At 43.2% G+C, this 21,287-nt stretch overlaps 1 protein-coding gene across 3 annotated transcripts in view; it reads right to left on the reverse strand.

The window, feature by feature from the left end:
- Window positions 1–14,546: 14,546 nt before the first annotated feature.
- Window positions 14,547–21,287, reverse strand: part of EFEMP1 (EGF containing fibulin-like extracellular matrix protein 1) — a 77,029-nt gene continuing 70,288 nt past the window's right edge. For all 3 annotated transcript variants that reach the window (XM_015426918.1, XM_015426919.1, XM_015426917.1), the window contains 5 exons: window positions 20,046–20,165; window positions 19,009–19,128; window positions 17,792–17,915; window positions 17,484–17,679; window positions 14,547–16,120 (listed from right to left, as the gene is read on the reverse strand). In XM_015426918.1, coding sequence (XP_015282404.1) covers window positions 15,962–16,120; window positions 17,484–17,679; window positions 17,792–17,915; window positions 19,009–19,128; window positions 20,046–20,165 — 719 coding nt within the window. In that variant the 3' untranslated portion in view covers window positions 14,547–15,961. The remainder of the gene's footprint in view (window positions 16,121–17,483; window positions 17,680–17,791; window positions 17,916–19,008; window positions 19,129–20,045; window positions 20,166–21,287) is intronic.

Raw genomic sequence — 21,287 nt, forward strand, 5'->3', positions numbered from 1 at the left:
TTCAAAGGCAAACAGAGCCAACAACCCCAACACAACCAATGTCAGAATCAGAGAATCCTAGCAAAGGACATGGGTGCAAGGCCAATACAACCAATGTCAGACTGGAGAATCCCAGCAGATCCTAGGGCGAATGTAGCAAGCCCAACAAAAAACTACAGCCCTTCATTGTTTGTACTCCTGTTCCCTTCCACCCCTGTAAAGAAAAAACACAACAGCACTACAGCATTCATGAGCTTCATTTTAGGTGCTTTTGTGTGGTCTGCTTGAGCGTGTTTTAAATTGAGATACTTGTCTACTTCCCTAACATCTCTTATTCCCATGATATTTTTTTGCTTTATGAGAGTAACAAGAACAACATTTTTGGCACCATATTTTACTTATTCTCTGCACAGAACTACTCCCCTGAACATCTGATCCTACTGCTTGGCAAAACTGCCCCCCTCGTCCTGTTGCCTGGAAAAATGGTAAAATTGAAGAAAAATAGGCCTGAAAGCCTTAAAATGCCAGTCCCAAATATTGGATATTCCCAAATATATCTGGATTTTTTGGGAGAATTGTTACCTGGTATTCCTGAGAATCTCACCCAGATACCTGGATATACTCCTAAAACACTGAGGAGGTATTTTTGGGATATTTATTCAGACTGGAAATATCTGAATGCACATCCCTGTTGGTCACACCCTTGAGCTTGTGTCTGTTTTGGGGGAGGGGTTACCAAGTTGCTCACGGCAACAGGCAACCTCCCACCCCCCCAATGCTCTGGCCCTCACTTAATGAAGCAGTAGGAGCAAAAAGAGGGTGGATGATTTCATGGTGTCAGTGATGCTCTAGGAATTCTCCAGCTCTCTATGGTTTTTAGCATAGAGATTTGAAGAATGCCTAGATTGTTGCTTATGCTGTGACATCACGTCTAGGTACTCACTCAGAAGGGATATCATAGCATCACGTGCTGCTATTCTTTCAGTCTCTGCCCTCCAAATGCTCCTGCCCTTCTCAGTCTCCACCCTCAAAATACTCCGAGTCCTGCCCTTCAAATGTTCCCACCTGGCAACCCTGCTTTCTACTGGCAGCCACATAACCACCAGTGTGACAGGAGCTTGTAGTAGCAGAGGCCTCCTGCTTAAGGTGACTTAATTAACAAAAGTGAGAAGCTGTTGGGAAATGTGAAAGTCTCGTCAAGGAAGCATTCCTAAACCTCCTATGGCTTCCTGCAGCCTAGGGAAAAAAGGGTTACCTGGAATAGAATGTGGGTCAGTAAATCATAATCACAAAGTGCTTGGATAGGATTTGTTTAGACAAATTTAAAAGGGACTAGATAAATTATTGGGTAGGTCTATCACTGTGTGCAAGTCTCTCTGTGTGTAAAGTGTTTATTTATTTATTTATTTTATGACATTTATACCCCGCCCTCCCCGCGAACGGGCTCAGGGCAGCTCACATAAGGCACCAGGTGCATTCAGTATACAAATTACAAATATAAATACAAGATTAAAACAATATAAAATCAGTTCTACAGATGCATAAATAGGCTCCTAACATCTTGCGCACAGGGGGGAAGACTGGGGTGATGGAAGATGTTACCCCACCCACCCAGTGGTCTCTCTCAATAAAGAAGTGGTGGTGGCAGTGGCGGCTCCTACTCATAAGCCTGGCGGAAGAGCTCCGTCTTGCAGGCCCTGCGGAACTGCATAAGGTCCCGCAGGACCCTGATCTCCTCCGTGCTGTCAAGTAGCAGCTGACTTATGGCAACCCTGTGGGCATGAGACATTCAAAGGCAATTTGCCATTGTGGGCCTCTGCATAGTGACCCTGGACTTCCTCAGTGGTCTCCCATCCAAATACTAGCCAGGGCCAGTCCTGCTTAGCTTCCAAGATCTGATGAGATGGGTCTAACCTGGGCCATCCAGGTCAAGACCCATTCAGTTCCCAGGGAACTGATTAGGGTTTCCAAGTTGCAATCTGGTGAATTGTTTTTACCCTAGTTCTTCCAGTGCAGGACCAGAGGTGCAACATTTCTTGCAAAAGAGATATATCACTTTCCTCCCCTTTCTTACAGGAACCAGGATGCAGCTTGACACCAAAGGCACCTATGTATATCTACTTGCCTGCCGGCACCGAGCACAAGGATGCAGGTGAGAAAAGGCCTTAAAATTATGGCTTCAAACATCTGTATTTTGTAACATCCAACCTAATAAAGCATTCTGGAGAACTTGAAAGCTTGGGCAATATTTTGTGTCGATTTGGTTGGTCCTAATAAAAGGCATTCAGTGGATTATGCTTTGTTTTTGGATTTAGAAGTGTTGATGTTGTGGGGGGGGGGAATCCAGCCCCCACACCCAAATCTAGTCATGTTGCAACTTGGAAACTCTATTTAGTTTCCCTGGGAATTTTAATTCTAAGTGGACCTGGATAACACAGGCAAGCCCGATCTCGTCGGATCTTGGAAGCTAAGCAAGGCCGACCCTGGCAAGTACTTGGATGGGTGACCTCCAAGGAGTGAAGGAACTGCAGAGGCAGGCAATAGCAAGTCACCTCTCTGATATGCCCAAGCACCACTAGGGCTCATCAGAAGTCAACCATGACTTCCAGGAGCGTGCGCGCGCACACATACACACACAGAGAAAATAAATCCATTGAAGTCAATGGACTTAGAAGAATATAGCTCTGTTCAGGATTGCACTGACAGAATTCTCAGTACCCTTGACAAATTACAATGCCCAGGATTCTTTGGGGGAAACTGTGTTTTAAAACTGGTACAGAACTGATGCAGGTTTGGACATATCCCCTCAGGAAACCAGAGCCAAACTCCCCATTTTGTTTTTAAACTTCAACACTTTAGTAGAAGGATATTTTTTTCCTCCCTTCTTAGAATTCATAAAAATGTAACAACAAGATATAAAATATATTGACCACTAAATAAAGATGTCACAATCAGGCAATACAAAGAGAAACTGTAACAAGAAAAACGGAAAGCCTAATTAATAAGAGGAACAACATCTGTATTTTTCAGAAGCAAAGTCTTGGAAACAAACTAGAAGCCAGTATAGGTGAAACAAGACTGGAGTGATATGATCCCTACAACCCAGTCCAGTCAACATCCTGGCTGCAGCGTTCTGTACCAACTAAAGTTTCCAAACGTTTTCAAGGGCAACCCCATGTAGAGGGCATTGCAGTACTCTAATCTAGATGTAACCAGGGCATGCACCCCAGTGGCCAGATCTTTTCTGTCCAGGAAAGACCAGCTGGCAGCTAATTAATAGACAATGGAAGGCGAAATGCTAAAGATGCTATTGGTGAGAACTGAGGAACTAGCTTATTCCTCTAGGAATCCCAAATGTTTAAGGTAAAGTTTCAAATTGGGTGGTCCTTAGCAGTTTTCAGACTATGGATAATAAAAACAGCATCAAAGTGTATGTTTCCTACTGCATTCTTTTTAATTTGTATCCACGGGCAGCACTCATTGGGTTGTATCATACTAACCATGACTTTAATGGAGCAGCCACATAATATCATTCTGAACTGGGAAATAGTTTGAACTCCCATTTTATTAAAAGGCCCTGTCTCTTGGTAATGTATACACAAAATACGTTCAAGATAAACAGCCCGTTTAACATGTGCTTTTGGCTAAATACGCAACCAGTTGACTTTTTACCCTCTTTTCCTCTTCAGTAATTTATTCCGCTGACCAGAAGAAATAAGACTGGTTCTTTCCCCCACCCCCACCCCGGACCAGATGCGGAGTGCTTTAGGTTTGTGTCATGCAGGTGTTCCCCCAGCTGGGAAGTATGGAAAGTTGCCATCCAGCAGAGATGATGGTTTGTGATAGAAATTCGAGGGCGTTAAAAATAATTCAACTTAAGAGTAGGCTTGTGTCCCTGGTGGGCCCCCATATGCACAGCATATGATCAGAGAAGCAGCTGTTCTGTATTTTAGCTGAAGAGTTATAAAGTTAGAAACGTGGTTGGCCTTTTCAAAACATAAGCAACTGCTTGCTGTCAAGGAAACCAATTTCAACAGTAAACTCCTGTTTTTTAAAGACTTCCAAACATAATAATCCCATTGGACTCTTGTTCAGGTGGTCCTGAAGAAGTGAATGAACTTGGTTACTATGTCCACGAGAGCATTGTTTACTCAAGAGTTCTATATTTACTGACAGTGTCCACGTTTCTGGAAAGATACTGCATGTTACAGTTAAGTCCTATTTTAAGCCTGCAGATCTGAAAATGGGACAACTGAACAGGGACAGATTAAAGATGCTATGGCCCTGTGTTGACCAATATCTAATATTTTTATGTGTACTAGGGCCCTAAAAGCAGTTCACAACCTAACATAAATTCAGTATTAAAACAAAATGCCAATAATAGACCCATAAATACTCTAAAAATAGGGTGGCCGCCTTCCAATATGTTTTTTAAATGGTCCCTCTTGCCCCATTTTATGCCGTGTCCCAACATCCAACCTCCTCCACTCCCAATCTGCTGTGGGACAATATTAACATCCTGCTGTTCCATGCCAAGAGAGGTTGAGACTGAGTCCGACGTGACTGTGCAAAGGACTTTGTGATGTGCCCTACTCTCTCCTGCCCAACTCTTGCCCTAATGCACTGGAGGCAGCAGAGGGATCAGCAGAAAGCTCTCAAAGAGCCTAATCTGGCTCCTGGGCAATGCCAAACCCTAGAGTAGCAACTGGGAGCAGAGCTTTAGTTAATGATCTGAATGCCTGGAGTAAGGGGTCATATGTCTTTGACCCAAGTATGCTAAATTTTGTACCTATTCCAACACGCACACAGGTCCATCTTGTGAAGAACTATCCCTTGCTTTGGTAGTGGGAAAACAGTCAGTGTTGCTTTTCCCACTTTTCATTTTTCTGCTCTACGTCTCTCCTAGATTGTTCTCCCCTCCACAGGGTTCCAGGTGCACATTTGCACGATGGTGAACAGCCTGCACAGGTTGGAAACAGTAGAGGCTACCTCTGGCTTAGCTGGGGTAAAGCGAAAGATGGCAGCTCCCTGATATCAGAACCCAAGGTCTTCATGGGATGTTTATTTCAAAAATTGATAAGTGGAAATTGATAAGAACTGTAATTACTACATGCTACATCCTTGTAAAACAGATATTTTTATTGCACAAAATTAGTTATGTGTGAGCGATAAAAGAAGAGAGTTTTCCACAGAATTATAATTATTATAGTAAACAATTTTGCATATATATCTTTATTGACTCTTCGTTATTTTTGTCACGGATGTTTTGTTTAGACTTCCATCTCCTCCTGTGATTTCTCACTTTTGGCTTTGAATAGAGTTGGCCTGTTGGAAATGGATTGTGCAAAAAATGAGTCACCATAGCCCCAATAGCACAACTCCTGTCAGCAGGGAGGAACTCTCTCCCTGAGAAAGAGTTCAATTCAATAAATTGCACTGATTGAGAAGGTGAATGTCTGGATTTTTTCCAGTTAATTGTCAACCCAGCCACTGATAAGTGTCAAGCATTATGGCCAAGTGACTAAGGAGCTCCTCCCAAAATGATGCAACCATGAGCCAATCATCTAGGTAATCATAGAACCATAGAGTTGGAAGGGACCTCCAGGGTAATCTAGTCCAACCCCCTGCACAATGCAGGAAATTCACAAATACCTCCCCCCCACACCTCCAGTAACCACTGTTCCACGCCCAGAAGATGACAAAAAACCTCCAGGATCACCAGCCAAACCAGCCCGGTGAAAAATTGCTTCCTGACCCGAAAGTGGCAATCAGCATTTCCCTGGGTATGTAATGAGAGATCATGCAACCACTGAGTCTCAAATAAAGGTACAGCAGGGGTCATACATTTGCTAAAAACTCTAGGTGTGGTAGCCAAACCAAAGGGCAAAACGGAGTACTGAAAAACCATTCCAGCATAAGAGAAATTGAGGTAACTATGATGATCATTATGTATAGATAAATGAAAATAGGCTTCTTGTAAAGCTGGAAATGCAAACCATGAGTTTTCCTTTAATAACTGCAGGATTGACAGCAAAGATACCATTTGAAATTTTGAAACCCATAAAAACTTATTCAAATCTCTCAAATCCAGGGTAAGTCTGGAGCCCCCATCTTTTTTATCCACCAAAAAGAAATAGGAATAGAACCCACAAAATGAATCAAGCGTATTAACTTCTTCAGTTTCCCCCTTGTCCGACAGGGTGTGCAACTGAGCTTGCAACTTGGATAACAAATTATTTACCACCCTGCTGACAACCTGACAGGGACGGACAGTGCAGAACTCCACCCTATATCCATGATCAATAATACAGAACACCCAAGTCTCAGTAGTAATCAACTACCATTCATGAAGAAAGGGCAGTAACCTATCCTCAAACCTGAGTGATAAAGTTGGGCAGAAAAGAGTGTTGTATCTGTGACTCTTTGTTGGATTGTGACTGATGTCCAGCCTTCTGCCCAGACAAACCCTTCCTTCTTGAATATTGTTTACCTTGACTTCCAGAAAGCTTTTGATAGAGTTCCTCATCAAAGGCTCCTAAGTAAGCTCAAAAATCATGGGATAAAAGGACAAGTCCTTTTATGGATCAAAAACTGGCTAATTAATAGAAAACAGAGAGTGAGTATAAATGGGCAGTTCTCTCAGTGGAGGGGGGTAAGCAGTGGGGTACCGCAGGGATCAGTACTTGGTGCACTGCTTTTTAACTTCTTCATTAATGATTTGGAGTTGGGAGTAAGCAGTGAAGTAGCTAAATTTGCGGATGATACGAAGTTGTTCAGGGTGGTGAAAACCAGTGAGGATTGTGAGGCACTCCAAAGGGATCTGTCAAAGATGGGCGAGTGGGCGTCAACATGGCAAATGGGGTTCAATGTGGCCAAGTGCAAGGTGATGCACATTGGAGCCAAAAATCCTAAATATAAATACACGTTGATGGGGTCTGAACTGGCAGAGACTGATCAAGAGAGAGATCTTGGAGTTGTAGTAGATAACTCACTGAAAATGTCGAGACAGTGTGTGACTGCAATAAAGAAGGCCAATGCTATGCTGGGGATTATTAGGAAGGGTATTGAAAACAGATCAGCCAATATCATAATGCCCCTATATAAATCAATGGTGCGACCTCATTTGGAATACTGTGTGCAATTCTGGTCACCACACCTTAAAAAGGATATTATAGCTTTGGAAAAAGTGCAGAAAAGAGCAACTCGAATGATAAAAGGGTTGGAACACTTTCCCTATGAGGAAAGGTTAAGGCGCTTAGGGCTCTTTAGCTTGGAGAAACGACGACTGAGGGGTGACATGATTGAGGTTTATAAGATTATGCATGGGAAAGAGCAGGTAGAGAAAGAGGTACTTTTCTCCCTTTCTCACAATACAAGAACCCGTGGGCACTCCATGAAATTGCTGAGCGGTCGGGTTAGAACGGATAAAAGGAAGTACTTCTTCACCCAAAGAGTGATTAACACTTGGAATTCACTGCCACAGGAAGTGGTGGCGGCTACAAGCATGGACGGCTTCAAAAGGGAATTAGATAAGCATTGATACAGAGTGTTGGACTGCATGGGCCTTTGGCCTGATCCAACATTGGCATCTCTTATGTTCTTATGTTAATAAGGCTGCTGGGTAGGAAAATTTCTTTGGGCAGGAGGTAGTGCATAATGTCTCTCTTCTCTCTGGTTTAGATGCTACTGTTGGTAGTGATAGGGCCTTTGCTTGTACTGTAATGGTGCAGCCAAGGTAACATCCAGTGACATAGCTTTTTGTCTGTTTGTTAAAATTTGGGATAGTGACTTGACATGGCAAATGTTGTTGAGTTCATCATTTGTACAAATAGAGAATTGGCCAAAAAGACTCACACAACCATTTTTAACTTTAAAAGGGGTAATTTCTCTGATATGAGGGGACACGTGGGGAGGAAACTGAAAGGAAAAGTAGAAAGGGTCAAAACAATTGGGGAAGCTTGGGATCTATTTAAAACTACGATCCTAGAAGCTCAAAAAATATATATTCCGCAGGTTAGGAAAGGCACAAACAGGTATAGGAAAAAGCCTGCATGGTTAACAAACAGAGTAATGGAGGCTGTAAAAAGTAAAAAGAATTCCTTTAAGCAGTGGAAAGCTAGTCACAGTGAGGCTGATAAAACGGAACACAGGCTATGGCAAATAAAATGCAAGTCTGAGGTCAGGCAGGCAAAAAGGGAATATGAGGAGCATATAGCAAAAAACGTAAAAACCAACAATAAAACTTTCTTCAAATACATTAGAAACAGGAAACCAGCCAGGGAGGCAGTGGGGCCCTTGGACGACCAAGGGGTAAAAGGAGTATTGAAGGATGATAGGGAAATGGCTGAGAAGCTAAATGCATTTTTTGCCTCCGTCTTCACTGTGGAAGATGAGAAGTGCTTGCCCACTCCAGAACCACTGATTTCAGGAGGGGTGTTGGAAGACCTGAGTCAGATTGAGGTGATGAGAGAGGAGGTCCTAAAACTGATAGACAACTTAAAAACTGAAAAATCACCAGGCCCAGATGGCATACATCCGAGAGTTCTGAAAGAACTCAAATGTGAACTTGTAGATCTCCTGACAAAGATATGTAATCTTTCCTTAAAATCTGCCTCCATTCCTGAGGATTGGAAGGTAGCTAATGTCACTCCCATCTTTAAAAAGGGTTCCAGAGGAGATCCGGGAAATTACAGGCCAGTCAGTCTGACGTCGATACCGGGTAAATTGGTGGAAACCATTATTAAGGAAAGAATTAGTAGGCACATAGATGAACAAAACCTATTGAGGCAGACTCAGCACGGTTTCTGTAAGGGAAGATCTTGTCTCACTAACCTGTTAGTGTTCTTTGAGGGGGTGAACAAACATGTGGACAAGGGGGATCCAATAGATATTATTTACCTTGACTTCCAGAAAGCTTTTGATAAAGTTCCTCATCAAAGGCTCCTAAGTAAGCTCAAAAATCATGGGATAGAAGGACAAGTCCTTTTATGGATCAAAAACTGGCTAGTTCATAGAAAACAGAGAGTGAGTGTAGGTGGGCAATTTTCTCAGTGGAGGGTGGTAAGCAGTGGGGTACCGCAGGGATCAGTACTTGGTCCACTGCTTTTTAACTTGTTCATTAATGATTTGGAGATGGGAGTAAGCAGTGAAGTGGCTAAATTTGCGGATGATACAAAGTTGTTCAGGGTGGTGAAAACCAGTGAGGATTGTGAGGCACTCCAAGGGGATCTGTCAAGGATGGGCGAGTGGGCGTCAACATGGCAAATGGGGTTCAATGTGGCCAAGTGCAAGGTGATGCACATTGGAGCCAAAAATCCTAAATATAAATACACATTGATGGGGTCTGAACTGGCAGAGACTGAGCAAGAGAGAGATCTTGGAGTTGTAGTGGATAACTCACTGAAAATGTCGAGACAGTGTGTGACTGCAATAAAGAAGGCCAATGCTATGCTGGGGATTATTAGGAAGGGTATTGAAAACAGATCAGCCAATATAATAATGCCCCTATATAAATCAATGGTGAGACCTCATTTGGAATACTGTGTGCAGTTCTGGGCACCACACCTTAAAAAGGATATTATAGCTTTGGAAAAAGTGCAGAAAAGGGCAACTCGAATGATAAAAGGGTTGGAACACTTTCCCTATGAGGAAAGGTTAAAGCGCTTAGGGCTCTTTAGCTTGGAGAAAAGACGACTGAGGGGTGACATGATCGAGGTTTATAAGATTATGCATGGGAAAGAGCAGGTAAAGAAAGAGGTACTTTTCTCCCTTTCTCACAATACAAGAACTCGTGGGCACTCCATGAAACTGCAGAGCGGTCGGGTTAGAACGGATAAAAGGAAGTACTTCTTCACCCAAAGAGTGATTAACACATGGAATTCACTGCCACAGGAAGTGGTGGGTGCTACAAGCATGGACGGCTTCAAAAGGGAATTAGATAAGCATATGGAGCAGAGGTCCATCAGTGGCTATTAGCCACAAGGTATAGCTAGGGGCTCTGGGGCAAGTGATGCTCTGTCTTCTTGGTGCTTGGGGGGGGGGTCAACAGTGGGAGGGCTTCTAATGTCCTGGCCCCACTGCTGGACCTCCTGATGGCACTGGTATTTCTGGCCACTGTGTGACACAGAGTGTTGGACTGGATGGGCCTTTGGCCTGATCCAACATTGGCGTCTCTTATGTTCTTATGTTCTTATGACAGTTTTCTCTGAGAAAAATGTGAAACCGTCAAAGCGAAGGCCTTTCAACTTATGCCTTCTCTCAGTAGGGAGGGCTATGGGCCTCAACCACATATAGCATCACAAGACAATGGAGGAAGCTACCGTCCTGACAGATGAGTCTGCAGCATGGCACCCGGCATTAATTTGCTGTTTCAATAATCACACTGCCTCAGGCTGCAAAATCTTGGCCAACGGCCTCTTATTCTCTGTCAGATGCTCGATAGGGAGATAATTTCTTCCACAAAAACAGTTGTTAACTAGCCACAATACCCTGGTAATATGAAATTAGTAAACTGAGTACTGCAGAAGAATAGGTCTTGTGGCCTATAGAGTCCAATTTCTGCCTTCTTTGTCCACTGGGGCCGCACGGGAAGCTTGATGACACCTCGGTTGCATTTCCATCACTAGGGATGATGGAGGGGATATGTGGTGTGAACGGATGCCAGTTTACTCCAGATCTCATTTGTAATATCCATAAAGCCCTCCAGAATGGAAAAAGCCACAGCTCCTGGTCAATCTGAGTAAAGGCGACTAAATTTTTTTTCTTTGGGCCTTTGGTTAATGGTAAAGGTAAAGGTTACCCTTGCTCGAAAGCCAGTCGAATCTGGTGCTCATCTCTGTTTCCAAGCCAAAGAGCCAGTGCTGTCCCAAGATGCTTCCATGGTCATGTGGCCGGCATGACTAGACGCCAAGGCTCACGGAAGGCTGTTACCTTCCCACCGAAGCGGTACCTATTTATCTACTTGCAATTTCTTGCTTTCAAACTGCTAGGTTGGCAGGAGCTGGAACCAGAGATGGGAGCACACTCCGTCATGCGGCACTCGGGTCTCGAAATGCTGAACTACCGACCTTCCAGCCTGCAGTTCAGCATCTTAACCTCTGAGCCACCACAGCTCCTTGGTTAATGGTATTGACACCTATATCCAAGGATTGTGCCATCCTAAGCATTTGTTCTGCAAAGAGCTTCACATCTTCATTTGGAGAGATAGGTGTCACATTTCCAACTCTTATCTGGTGAAGGGTCTGAAGGGGCCTCCGAGCTGTGCTCAGAACCAACAATAATGTTCTCTTTCTCTTTGGATTCAACAGTGTGATCAGTGCCAGTTACCTGTCTAGGAGCAGGGGTGGTAGCTGATGCAGAAGATGTTCGAATACATGAATACTTATGAAAACCTGGATCTGACCAAGACATGAAGCCATAATACTCTCCGCATTCTGGGAAATAAGCTGGAGATATGTAATATAGGGTATGGCTGCAAGGGTACAGGTGGGAAAGCCAGGGGCCATGGAACCAGTGCAGATGGATCTGACCTTGAAGTTTTCAATTCGACAGGAGCTACGTTCAAATTCAACTGAGCTGTTCCACCAGGCCTTTGGTTGAGGCAGCAGGCATCTACCAGCTGGCCTCCCTGTTGCGGTATGCTGCTATTAATGAGACCTTTATGGCTCAGCTCTGGCCCACTCTTTCCAGCTGTAGGAACTGAAAATTGAAATTTGCTGCACTGCCCACTTTAAGGCCAAGTTCACTTTAAGGCCGACTGGCAGTTTGAAGCAGGAGTGAGTCATTGCAAAAAAGAGCTGGAACAAACTGTTCCGGGTTTTCCCGGTCACAATGCGTGGACTGATGCGGGAGCATACCAGGAAGAGGTGCAAGGGAGTGTTCACACTGTTGGCCTGGAGGAGCGGCTGTAAGCGGCATTTGCCTCACGGCAGACGCCTAGGCACATAGGTGCCTAGGCACAGTGGCAAATAGGACAGGATCCGGCCGCTGTGGGCCATAGGCACGTCCGGCAACATCACTACCCCCTCTTCAAGGCAATCACCTGGATCTTCCTGGTGCCAGAGTGAGGCTAGGAGGTCAGTCAGCGTAAACAGCCGGCACACATTATTAGCGCGGGCTGTTCCCGGCTTTTAGCGGTTAGCGTTCACACTTCTGGGAAGTGGAATGAAGCGGGATAAACGGGCTCTCCAGGGTTTGCTACCACTTTCACCAGGTATCTTTTAAACCCGGGAGGCAAGCGCTACAAGACGGGTTGAGTACGGGTGGGGAATGCCGGAAAGATGTGCCTGTGTGAACGGCCCCTTTAATCTGCTTGTGAAACGTTCCTCACACACACCTATATTGGGGCAAACTGCCAGTCTGAACTCGGCCTAACTGTTTTTAACTGGTTTTATTGTATTCATTTAATGTTTAATATCTATTTAACTGATCATTTTAAGATTGTATTGGAATTTATTGCTGTGACCTGCCCTGTGCCTGTTTGTGGGAAGGGCAGAATATAAATTGAAATAACAAACAAACAAACAAATAAAACTTCCCCTTCTGAAACCAAGTAGGTTGGAGAGACAGAATGAAGTGACTGCATCTCAGGTGGTGTAACAAGTACCTCCTCCACGTCACAAACCAATTTTGGCTTTGTAATGGAATGAGAGCAATGGCACTTTGGATCTGACTTGGGTTCCCCCCCCTCTATGTTTAATTTTGGCCTTAGCTTTCTTTACTGGTGGTTCTGATGCCCTCCTCAAAACCAACAATGTTGGGGACTGAGAATGGTGCTGTTGGGGTTTGGATCTCTGAATCAATGGAACAGACAGTGAAGACTGTGGTCTTGAAAGGTATTCAGTCACAGTAGGAGATTTTGATGGAGTACTGGTGGATGAGAGCCTAGAAGCTTTGCTGCTCTGTGCCTTTGGTGTGAATTGTTGACATGCCTTACATAAGACAATGTTATGTTCCTTGCTCAAACACAACAGATAGTATTGATGCTCATTAGTGTGGGCCATTTTGGTGCCACAATGGGCACATTCCTTGAAGAGGGCTTTCTGAGGCATCTCAATAGGCATGGAATAGTGGAGATTGTGGAAGGATCAGATGAGGCAGTTAAACTCTAAAGCCTGTTCAGCTCTCTCTCTTTTGCCCTTTTCTCCTTTCTCTCTCTCTCTCTCTCTCTCAGCGATCACAAAGACCAAGTCTGAGAGGAAAATACCTCAGAAACAGCAAATTTAAATGGAAGAAGTATAATAGGTTGTCAGACTACAGAGAACAAAATGCTAGATGGACCAACTCCAATGGTGACAAAGAAGGAATCATTTAAGTTTGTTTTTGTATTTTACAGGTTTTATGTGATCTTGTTTTAAATGTTAAACTGTTTTGAGAGCAGCGTTGCCTTCTAAGTAGTACAGAAATTCTGCAAACAAATAATACATATAAAATAAGTTGCAAGATGAAACTAGTCCATTAAAAGGTAGGTCTATTTATTTGTTTAAAATTTTTTACATCAAAGAGTTCTATATTATGCCTTGGAAAAGAAATGAGAAGGCTTTACATATTACAAGAGGATGTCATTCATTCCAAGTTCTACTGTGAATTTTATGAACACTGTACATTAGAATTGCAAATCTGAGTTATAAAACATACATAGGATGAATAAGTCAATGCCATATTGTGGAAAGCTTAAAAAATGGAAGCCAGCCCTTGGATCCCATATTCTGAAAATACTCCAACCTAAGCCAAATTAATTTTTTAAAAGAACAACTTACATGCAGCTGTTTTTTAGATTGTGGCATCTTAGTATACAAATATATACTATTTTTCCTGTGCTCAAGAACTAGGAAGATTGTTCGCTGAAACAAGCAACAATACTCATACAGAAATATTTCTCAGAATGATGTTTTCCACTGGGAGCTTCACTCATTGTTGGCAAAGCTTTCTCCTTATGTCCCATTTTTCTCGGAAAAGATAAAATGTTAATGAGTGGTATGTTTAAATAGAAAAGATCTGTCCAGTATCTACAGCTCAGGAAACGCCCAGCACAAACCATTCTCTCTTTATGATGTTCATTAATCCTAAATTACGCTTTAAAAAACCCAGTACAAGAGCAAATAGATGTCTACGAAACTGATTTTTTTTAAAAAAAACCGACCACCACCCTTCCTTATAAGAACAGTTAGATTCAAGTCCATTAGCACCTTAGAGACCAACAAGATTTTCGGGGTCTGAGTTTTCGAGAGTCAAGGCTCCCTTCAAAAGCTGATACCCCCCCAACTCTTGTTGGTCTCTAAGGTGTTAACAGATTTGAATCTAGCTGCTCTTCTGCAGACCAACATGGCTACTCTCTGAAACTACCTTTCTTATAAAACAGTTAAAAAGGAGGAACACACACAAATGTATTACATATGAGCAGGGGTCATTTCGTAGAAAAAGAGCTAGGGGGACTCATTAGCATAACTCATTAGCATATGCCACACCCCCTGACATCACCGGAAGTGTGTCCTCCCCACAGCCGGCGGCGACCTCCAGCGGGCACCAGCAGGGAGCTCCAGGCCCCGCCCTCCCGCACCTCACTCGGGGGGATGGCGTCCCCCCGCGTCCCCCCCCAAATGACCCCTGCATATGAGCAAAATGCCCTTCAGTGAGGCAAGCGGGCAGGGTGGAGAGGTATGTAAGGAGGGATTATATATTGCAAGGGTGGCTGGAGGGGAGCACTGCCCTGAGAATCCTCCTCCCCCCCCGGCTTCAGGAGTACAGTTTGCCCTCCCCATCCCCTCATGTGCAGTGCTTGGCTCCCCACCCCAACAGTGAATGGTGAATATATGTTCCGCCATAAATGAAAATATTAAGTTGCCATATTGAGTCAGACCACTGATCCACCTAGCCTAGTATTATGGCAGGGCTCTTCCCAATTCTGATTTCTGAAATCCCTTTAAAACTCAACTAAACCTGGGACCTTGTGCCACTGAACTATGGGATCAAGATTCGAGTCCAAAAGCACATTAAACACCAGCAAGATTTCCAGGGTATAAGCTTTGGGGGGTCAGAGCTCTCTAATCAAGGGAGCTTTCACTCTTGACTGCTTATACCCTGGGATTTTTGTTAGGTCTTTAAGGAGCTACTGGACTTGAATCTTGCTCTTCGACTGCAGGCCAACACGGCTACCCACCTGACCCTGAACCATGGAAGGTTCTCTTGGAAAGAACAATGGTGTGCGGGCTTGCTAAATTTACTTCTGGTGACTCCTGGGGATATCAGCCACTAAAAATCACCATGACTCCATATAGTTATATAGAGGGGGGAAAGGGAGGCAGGAAATCTAGAAACCTGATGAAGCCAATAATAAAGCACATTTTAATCCCCTTTGATTTCCATCTCTGTAGGACTTATTCATGTCCCTCAATCCTCAGGGCATTTCAGTGTATGTGTGAATGTCTTGTATGGTTCCACGGTGCAGCCAAAGAATGGACACACGGACCAGCTTCCTCTTTTGAAATAAATGAAGCCGCCCTTACAGGTAGGCTCTCATGTTCATTAGAAAGGCAGTGTTGTATTTAGAACAAATCTAACACCCTGAATCTTACAGTGGAAGAGTACTAGTTTTTAAAAAGTTTTTTTAAAATCACAGAAGCTCTCTTTTTGACAGTAATAACCTACTATTCTAGGAAAAGGATCACATATTATAAAATCATAGAAGCAAAGATATTTTGTTACAGGTAGGTGCCTGATATAGGTATCATTATACAGGGAGGAGGAAATGCAATCTTTATACAAAAAAGTGGCAATGCCCAGGTTATATTATGAAACACATATACTACTTCTAAACTATACGAGCAAAAGCATGATTACAAGTACTGATTTCCTTAATAAAGTTTTTTCCTTAAACCCCCCCCAAAACAAACATAAAATCTATAAATAAAGTCATAAGTGCTTCATTTTAAGAGGATAATTCTTTGGCTGCTCTGGGTGTGGGCGAAGGACTGAGTTGCAGTGCCTAAAACGAATATGGTCCTACAATTAGCGTTAACCTCAAGACTGAACTTGACCGATAATTCATATTGTTGACTGTCAGCATCTCCAGGTCGATGATATGTTCTCGCGGTCCTGATAATGGCTTTACCAATACAAGCATTGCACTCACTGGGCTTGTTTGCTGAAAAACAAAAATTCAAAAAGTCTTCAGCTAGAAATATGCAACATTTCTCTTCTGAGCCATTTAGTAGCATGCCTGTGTTCTGTTACTGTAGATTATGAAAGAGGTACATCTTGAAGAATTTGTCAAATTGCTAGCATGCTGGAAATATCCATGCATAAATACTCCCCACCTGTAGAAAGGAGACAGGCTCTAGCACATACTGGTTTTCTTAAAAGTAGGGAATTCTTAAAGGGGAGAAGGATTCAACCATGTGGTCTCCCTCCAGCTTTCTAAAATAGTACCACCTTGGAGGAGGAGGAGGAGGTGGAGGAGGAGGAGGAGAGGAGATTGGATTTATACCCCGCCCTTCACTTGGAGTCTCAGAGCGGCTTACAAACTCCTTTCCCTTCCCCTCCCCACACAACAGACACCCTGTGAGGTGGGTGGGGCTGAGAGAGCTCTGACAGAAACTGCTCTTTTTCAAGGACAGCTGTGCCAGAGCTTGCGACTGACCCAAGATCACATCAGCAGGTGCAAGTGGAGGAGTGGGGAATCAAACCCGGTTCTCCCAGATTAGAGTCCGCACACTTAACCACTACACCAAACTGGCTCTCCAAACCAAACCAAACACATGCTAGAGGGGATATCATGTGTTTCCTTCTGAACATGTAGATTAAATCTGAGAAAAATGTCAGGTTCCCCTTGCCTGTGCCCTCCATTTATGTTTAGATAAATATACACCCCTTCTTCTACTTGAGGAAAACATGAAAAACTCCTACACAAATGTGTAATTATTTAGAGTGCAGGACAAGGATAAAATGGAAAAGGAGAAAATGTTGTGGAGAAAAGTGGAGTATAAATTAAATAAATAAATATTAAATTCAAAAACGATCCCAATAAACACAAAGTTTATGTCCCAATCTTTACCCTGCAATGTAGATCCCAGAGAATGGCATATGACACAAGCGTATTGTTGAAACTTACCTTCTCTGAGCCTGCAGATTGCCTAGATTGGAGAGTGCTTAAAAACCTTAAGTAAGGATTCAGATGCCTCACTACCTGTGTCACGGTGGCAGATTGCCAGATGCAGAAGCAGCCAGTCTGAACTATGGGCTCTGCTGTGCCACCCATGTAGATGGCTACAAGGTAGTACTGTAACTACCAGTTCAGAAGCAGGAATCAGGTGACACAAGGAGCCAATAGGGTTTCCCCTACATCCATGAAACTGCTGACATTGGCCTAGCATCTCAGTCTTAAGCGACAAGTCATTCGGGAATGGAATTGCTTGTGAACTCCCCATGTCTACATGACTTCCCCATTGCCTCCAGAGCACCAAGCCTGAACTCAAAAGTAACCTTAGGAGCACACTCAAAATACTCACTCTCAAAAAGAAGTCTCCATTCTCATTTCCGGACTTGATCCGAAATGTATTAATAGTATTGGGGAAAATGGTGGTTGCCTGGATTTGGAAGATATCAGATGGCACGGATCTATCTGAGCGGATGCTCATATATTTGTGTACAATGGAATATGGCAGGTCTCGACAAAGGGCACTGGATACTGGACAGACACAGCGACTGTAAAAGAAACCACAATGACTGAAAAACGAACTCCATCCATGTGCAGACCGTTAGTTTTTAATTTTGAAAACAATGCTTGTTAAGGGGTTGCTAGAGTAGTTTCCCTTACTTTTCTGACGCAAGGACGTAAGGCTCTTGACAAGGATTCCTTGGATAACAGCGATACCCACCATAGTAATTCCAACACATTTCATCCTCCCGGCATTCATTACCCACTTCACATTCATTTATATCTAAATTAGAAAAGAAATGAAACAACACAAGCAAGTTTCCAAACGCAGTAAGTGAAGAAGAGATGACAAAACGTTTCATCAACAGGACTTCATTAAATGAACCATTAAAGTACACACTAAGGGCTACTTTGCACAAGCATATTTGCCTCTTAGAGGACTGGTATGTGTGAATGGACCATCACAGATCTAACTCTGCAGATAGCTCCAAGTATCACCTCAAAACACAATAATATTCAGTATAGGTCTTTTCCGCATTTGCCTGCCACTCTGGATTTTCTCAGTGTTCAAGCCGAGGCAAATTGAGTCCAGGGCAAAACAGCATCCAAATAACCCGGGGGTAACAGCAGGCTGAGACTGGGCTGACCACTGAAGGGAGGTAATGTAATGCAGAATGGAGAAAAAACCCGGAATAAAAAGAAGGTTGAATTCAATTTTAATGCAGAATTACTTGGAGGACACCACGGTGAACATGGATCAAAAGGAGAGTGCAGAAAGGGCCATAGTCAGTTTACATATTCAGGGAAGACCAAGACTTCCCCACCTTGGTTTTGCCTGCTAACCATAATATAGGGGCTGGACATAAGAACATAAGAAAAGCCCTGCTGGATCAGACTAATGGTCCATCTAGCCCGGCATCCTGTTTCACACAGTTCCTCTGGATGGCCAACAATAGGGCACAGAGGCTGAGGCTTTCCCCTGATGCTGCCTCCTGGCTCTGGGATTCAGAAGCTTAGTGCAGAATTAATTGGCAGGCAAGACTGGAGTGCATAACCCTTCCACCAACTGCAGATTATCATGTGCAACCCTTCCCCCTGGCCTTTTCAGTCCAGCTGGCTCTGAGATTGGACATAAACCAAGGTAGCAGAGAGGCTGTGGGGGAGAACTGGTGAAGGGAAGAAAAGTTAAATCAGCCCTCTTTTACCTACCTATTTTCCCTGGCTTAAGACCACCGAACTCTTTTTGCATTAATCAGATTTGTACCATACAGAGATGCCCTTGTGACAACTAAGTACTTTAGTTATCTATGCTTTTTATGGTTTACACATTCCTGTTAATCTTGCAGACATAAAAGTCTTAAGAGAAGTATGCTCACCTTGACAATTTATCCCTCTGACCAACTGGTACCCATCTGGGCACACACAGGAGTACCTCCCGGGTTCATTGACACACTGATATTGGCACCTAAAGGTGGACATTCTGCATTCATCAACATCTGCAAAATAGTGACACAGTTTGAACTGATGGCAAAAATAAAACAACCGTTCAGTGCTAGAACAAAACACATTCAGACTCAGGGCCTACAGCAAAATGTCCTTTGTAGCCTCGACACAGGAGATTCTTTAAGTGGAGATGCTAGCAACTGAACCTTGTACATGCCAAACACGTTCTGTTGATTGAACAATGGGCCCTCCACAAAGTGCCCTCAATTAATTGCAAAGTGAAGGATACATTGGCTTCAAATGGATATAACTTTATTTATCTGTTCAAGGCATTTCTGCTCCACGCTCAGCTAAATACTAATGAAGCGCTTACACAAAACAATATAATAACAGCCCTAAAATAGCACCAAGCAAACAAACACACCAAAACAAAAAAGCATAGTAAAACAGGAAATAAAAAGCAACATAAATCTGGTAATACAGGCCATGCAGAAACCCACAACATGTAGCTCACAATACTGAAAACCAAATCATAAAAACTACCAGTAGTCAACACAATAAAACCATAAATATTAGCCAACATCAGAGGAGCAACACAAATAATGAAACAACACCCATTAAAACCGCCAAGCCACTATCAACCATTTTCAAATCAATCCAGATAGCTGGGAGCTTTTGGTGTGAGGCGGACAGCTGCAGCATGTGCTTAATTCTTCCAATAAAATCAACAGGACTTCAAAGTGTTTAACTTTGGCTGGATCAGAAGGCAGTAAATATAGCTGCTAGGGAACTTGCTAATAAAAGCCCCCTTTAAAACCTTGGCTTCGGATGAAAGATCAAGAACAACTTAGAGTGTCTTTGGCTTCGTATCACCAGCACTGTGCAAGCTCAACTGAAGTGGCTCCCCGCTTCCCTTCCCCCCACCTCCCACATCCTTTGCAAATCACCGATCTAGAAAACAGAAGCTCACCGTCACAGTTGATTCTGTCAGGGCTTAACTCAAAGCCCTGATTGCACTGACAGAGGAAGGAGCCGATGATATTGTAGCACAGTTGTGCACATGGGTTGCCGGTGTCACATTCGTTTATATCTAAAAAGGAAATGTAACAAAAATCTTTACAAACAGCTAGATCTTCTCTTGAGTGGTACTTAGGCTCATTCACCAGATGGTTCAGATATATTTGAAAAGCTGCCTTATACTGAGTCAGGACAATTTATGCAACTGAAGTCTAGAATCCAGCTCTCAAAGTCTCTGGCAAGCCCTGCTCCTGCAGGTCCCTTACAATTGGAAATTATTTTTGAACGCAGGCACATCCAGGCTGTAGGCTTTGTTTATGTGTTTAAAACAGTTGCATGGTATCTCTTCAGAGACCTGCTTGAGGTGGCTCACAGAATAAAGCAAGATGAAATCATACGAAACATAAACATCATTTAAAATGAGCAACCCTGAAAAGCCAGCCAACAAAAGTACTAAAAAATCAAGAAGCACAAAGCACATAAAAACCCAGAGCATTTACAACTTTACAATTAATACAGGTCTGTGAGAAACTCTAATGAGACATTCGGAAGAAAAAATGGAACCTTGGAATTCAGGAGTGTACGTGAATTTTTAGCAGGATGTATGCCTACCATGCCTGATTTTCCCATGAACCTGTGACTTAGGACCAAGCCATACACGATACTGGTTACTTCATGTAGATCTAAGTTCCCTGTCTCATTACCAATGCATGCTATTGTCATTTGGCATCTGAAATCACTCCACTCTCCAAGATATAAGGACCAGTGGACTCATGTTTTAGCTGTATCTGAAGAAGCAAGCAGTGACTCAGAAAACTTCATGCCCTGCCACAAATTTTGTTAGGTGCTACTCGGCTCTTGTTCCTTTCCACTAATAAAGCTTGCAAGCTGACCTGTTAGGTTTCTTTTTTCTTCTTCATCTGCTTAAACTAGAGAGGGGGATCTCTCCAATTGAAATAATGTGTTGATTTCAGACTGGGCAAAATATACTCAAGTGTTGGTGATGATAATGGAACAGTTGAAAAAGTAAACGGGGAGTGAGGAAAGGCAGCCAGTGAGGGAAAAGGGAGACATGTTGAACTAGAATATATGGAATCATAAATGTATTTTAAATACTTAGCCAGCTACTTCCATTAGTAAACAATGGAATCCAATGGAATTGGATTATTAAACAATTAAGGCCAATCCAAGGGTT

This window comes from Gekko japonicus, unplaced genomic scaffold, assembly GCF_001447785.1.
Source record: "Gekko japonicus isolate JY-2015 unplaced genomic scaffold, Gekko_japonicus_V1.1 scaffold141, whole genome shotgun sequence".
NCBI classification, from domain to species: domain Eukaryota; kingdom Metazoa; phylum Chordata; class Lepidosauria; order Squamata; family Gekkonidae; genus Gekko; species Gekko japonicus.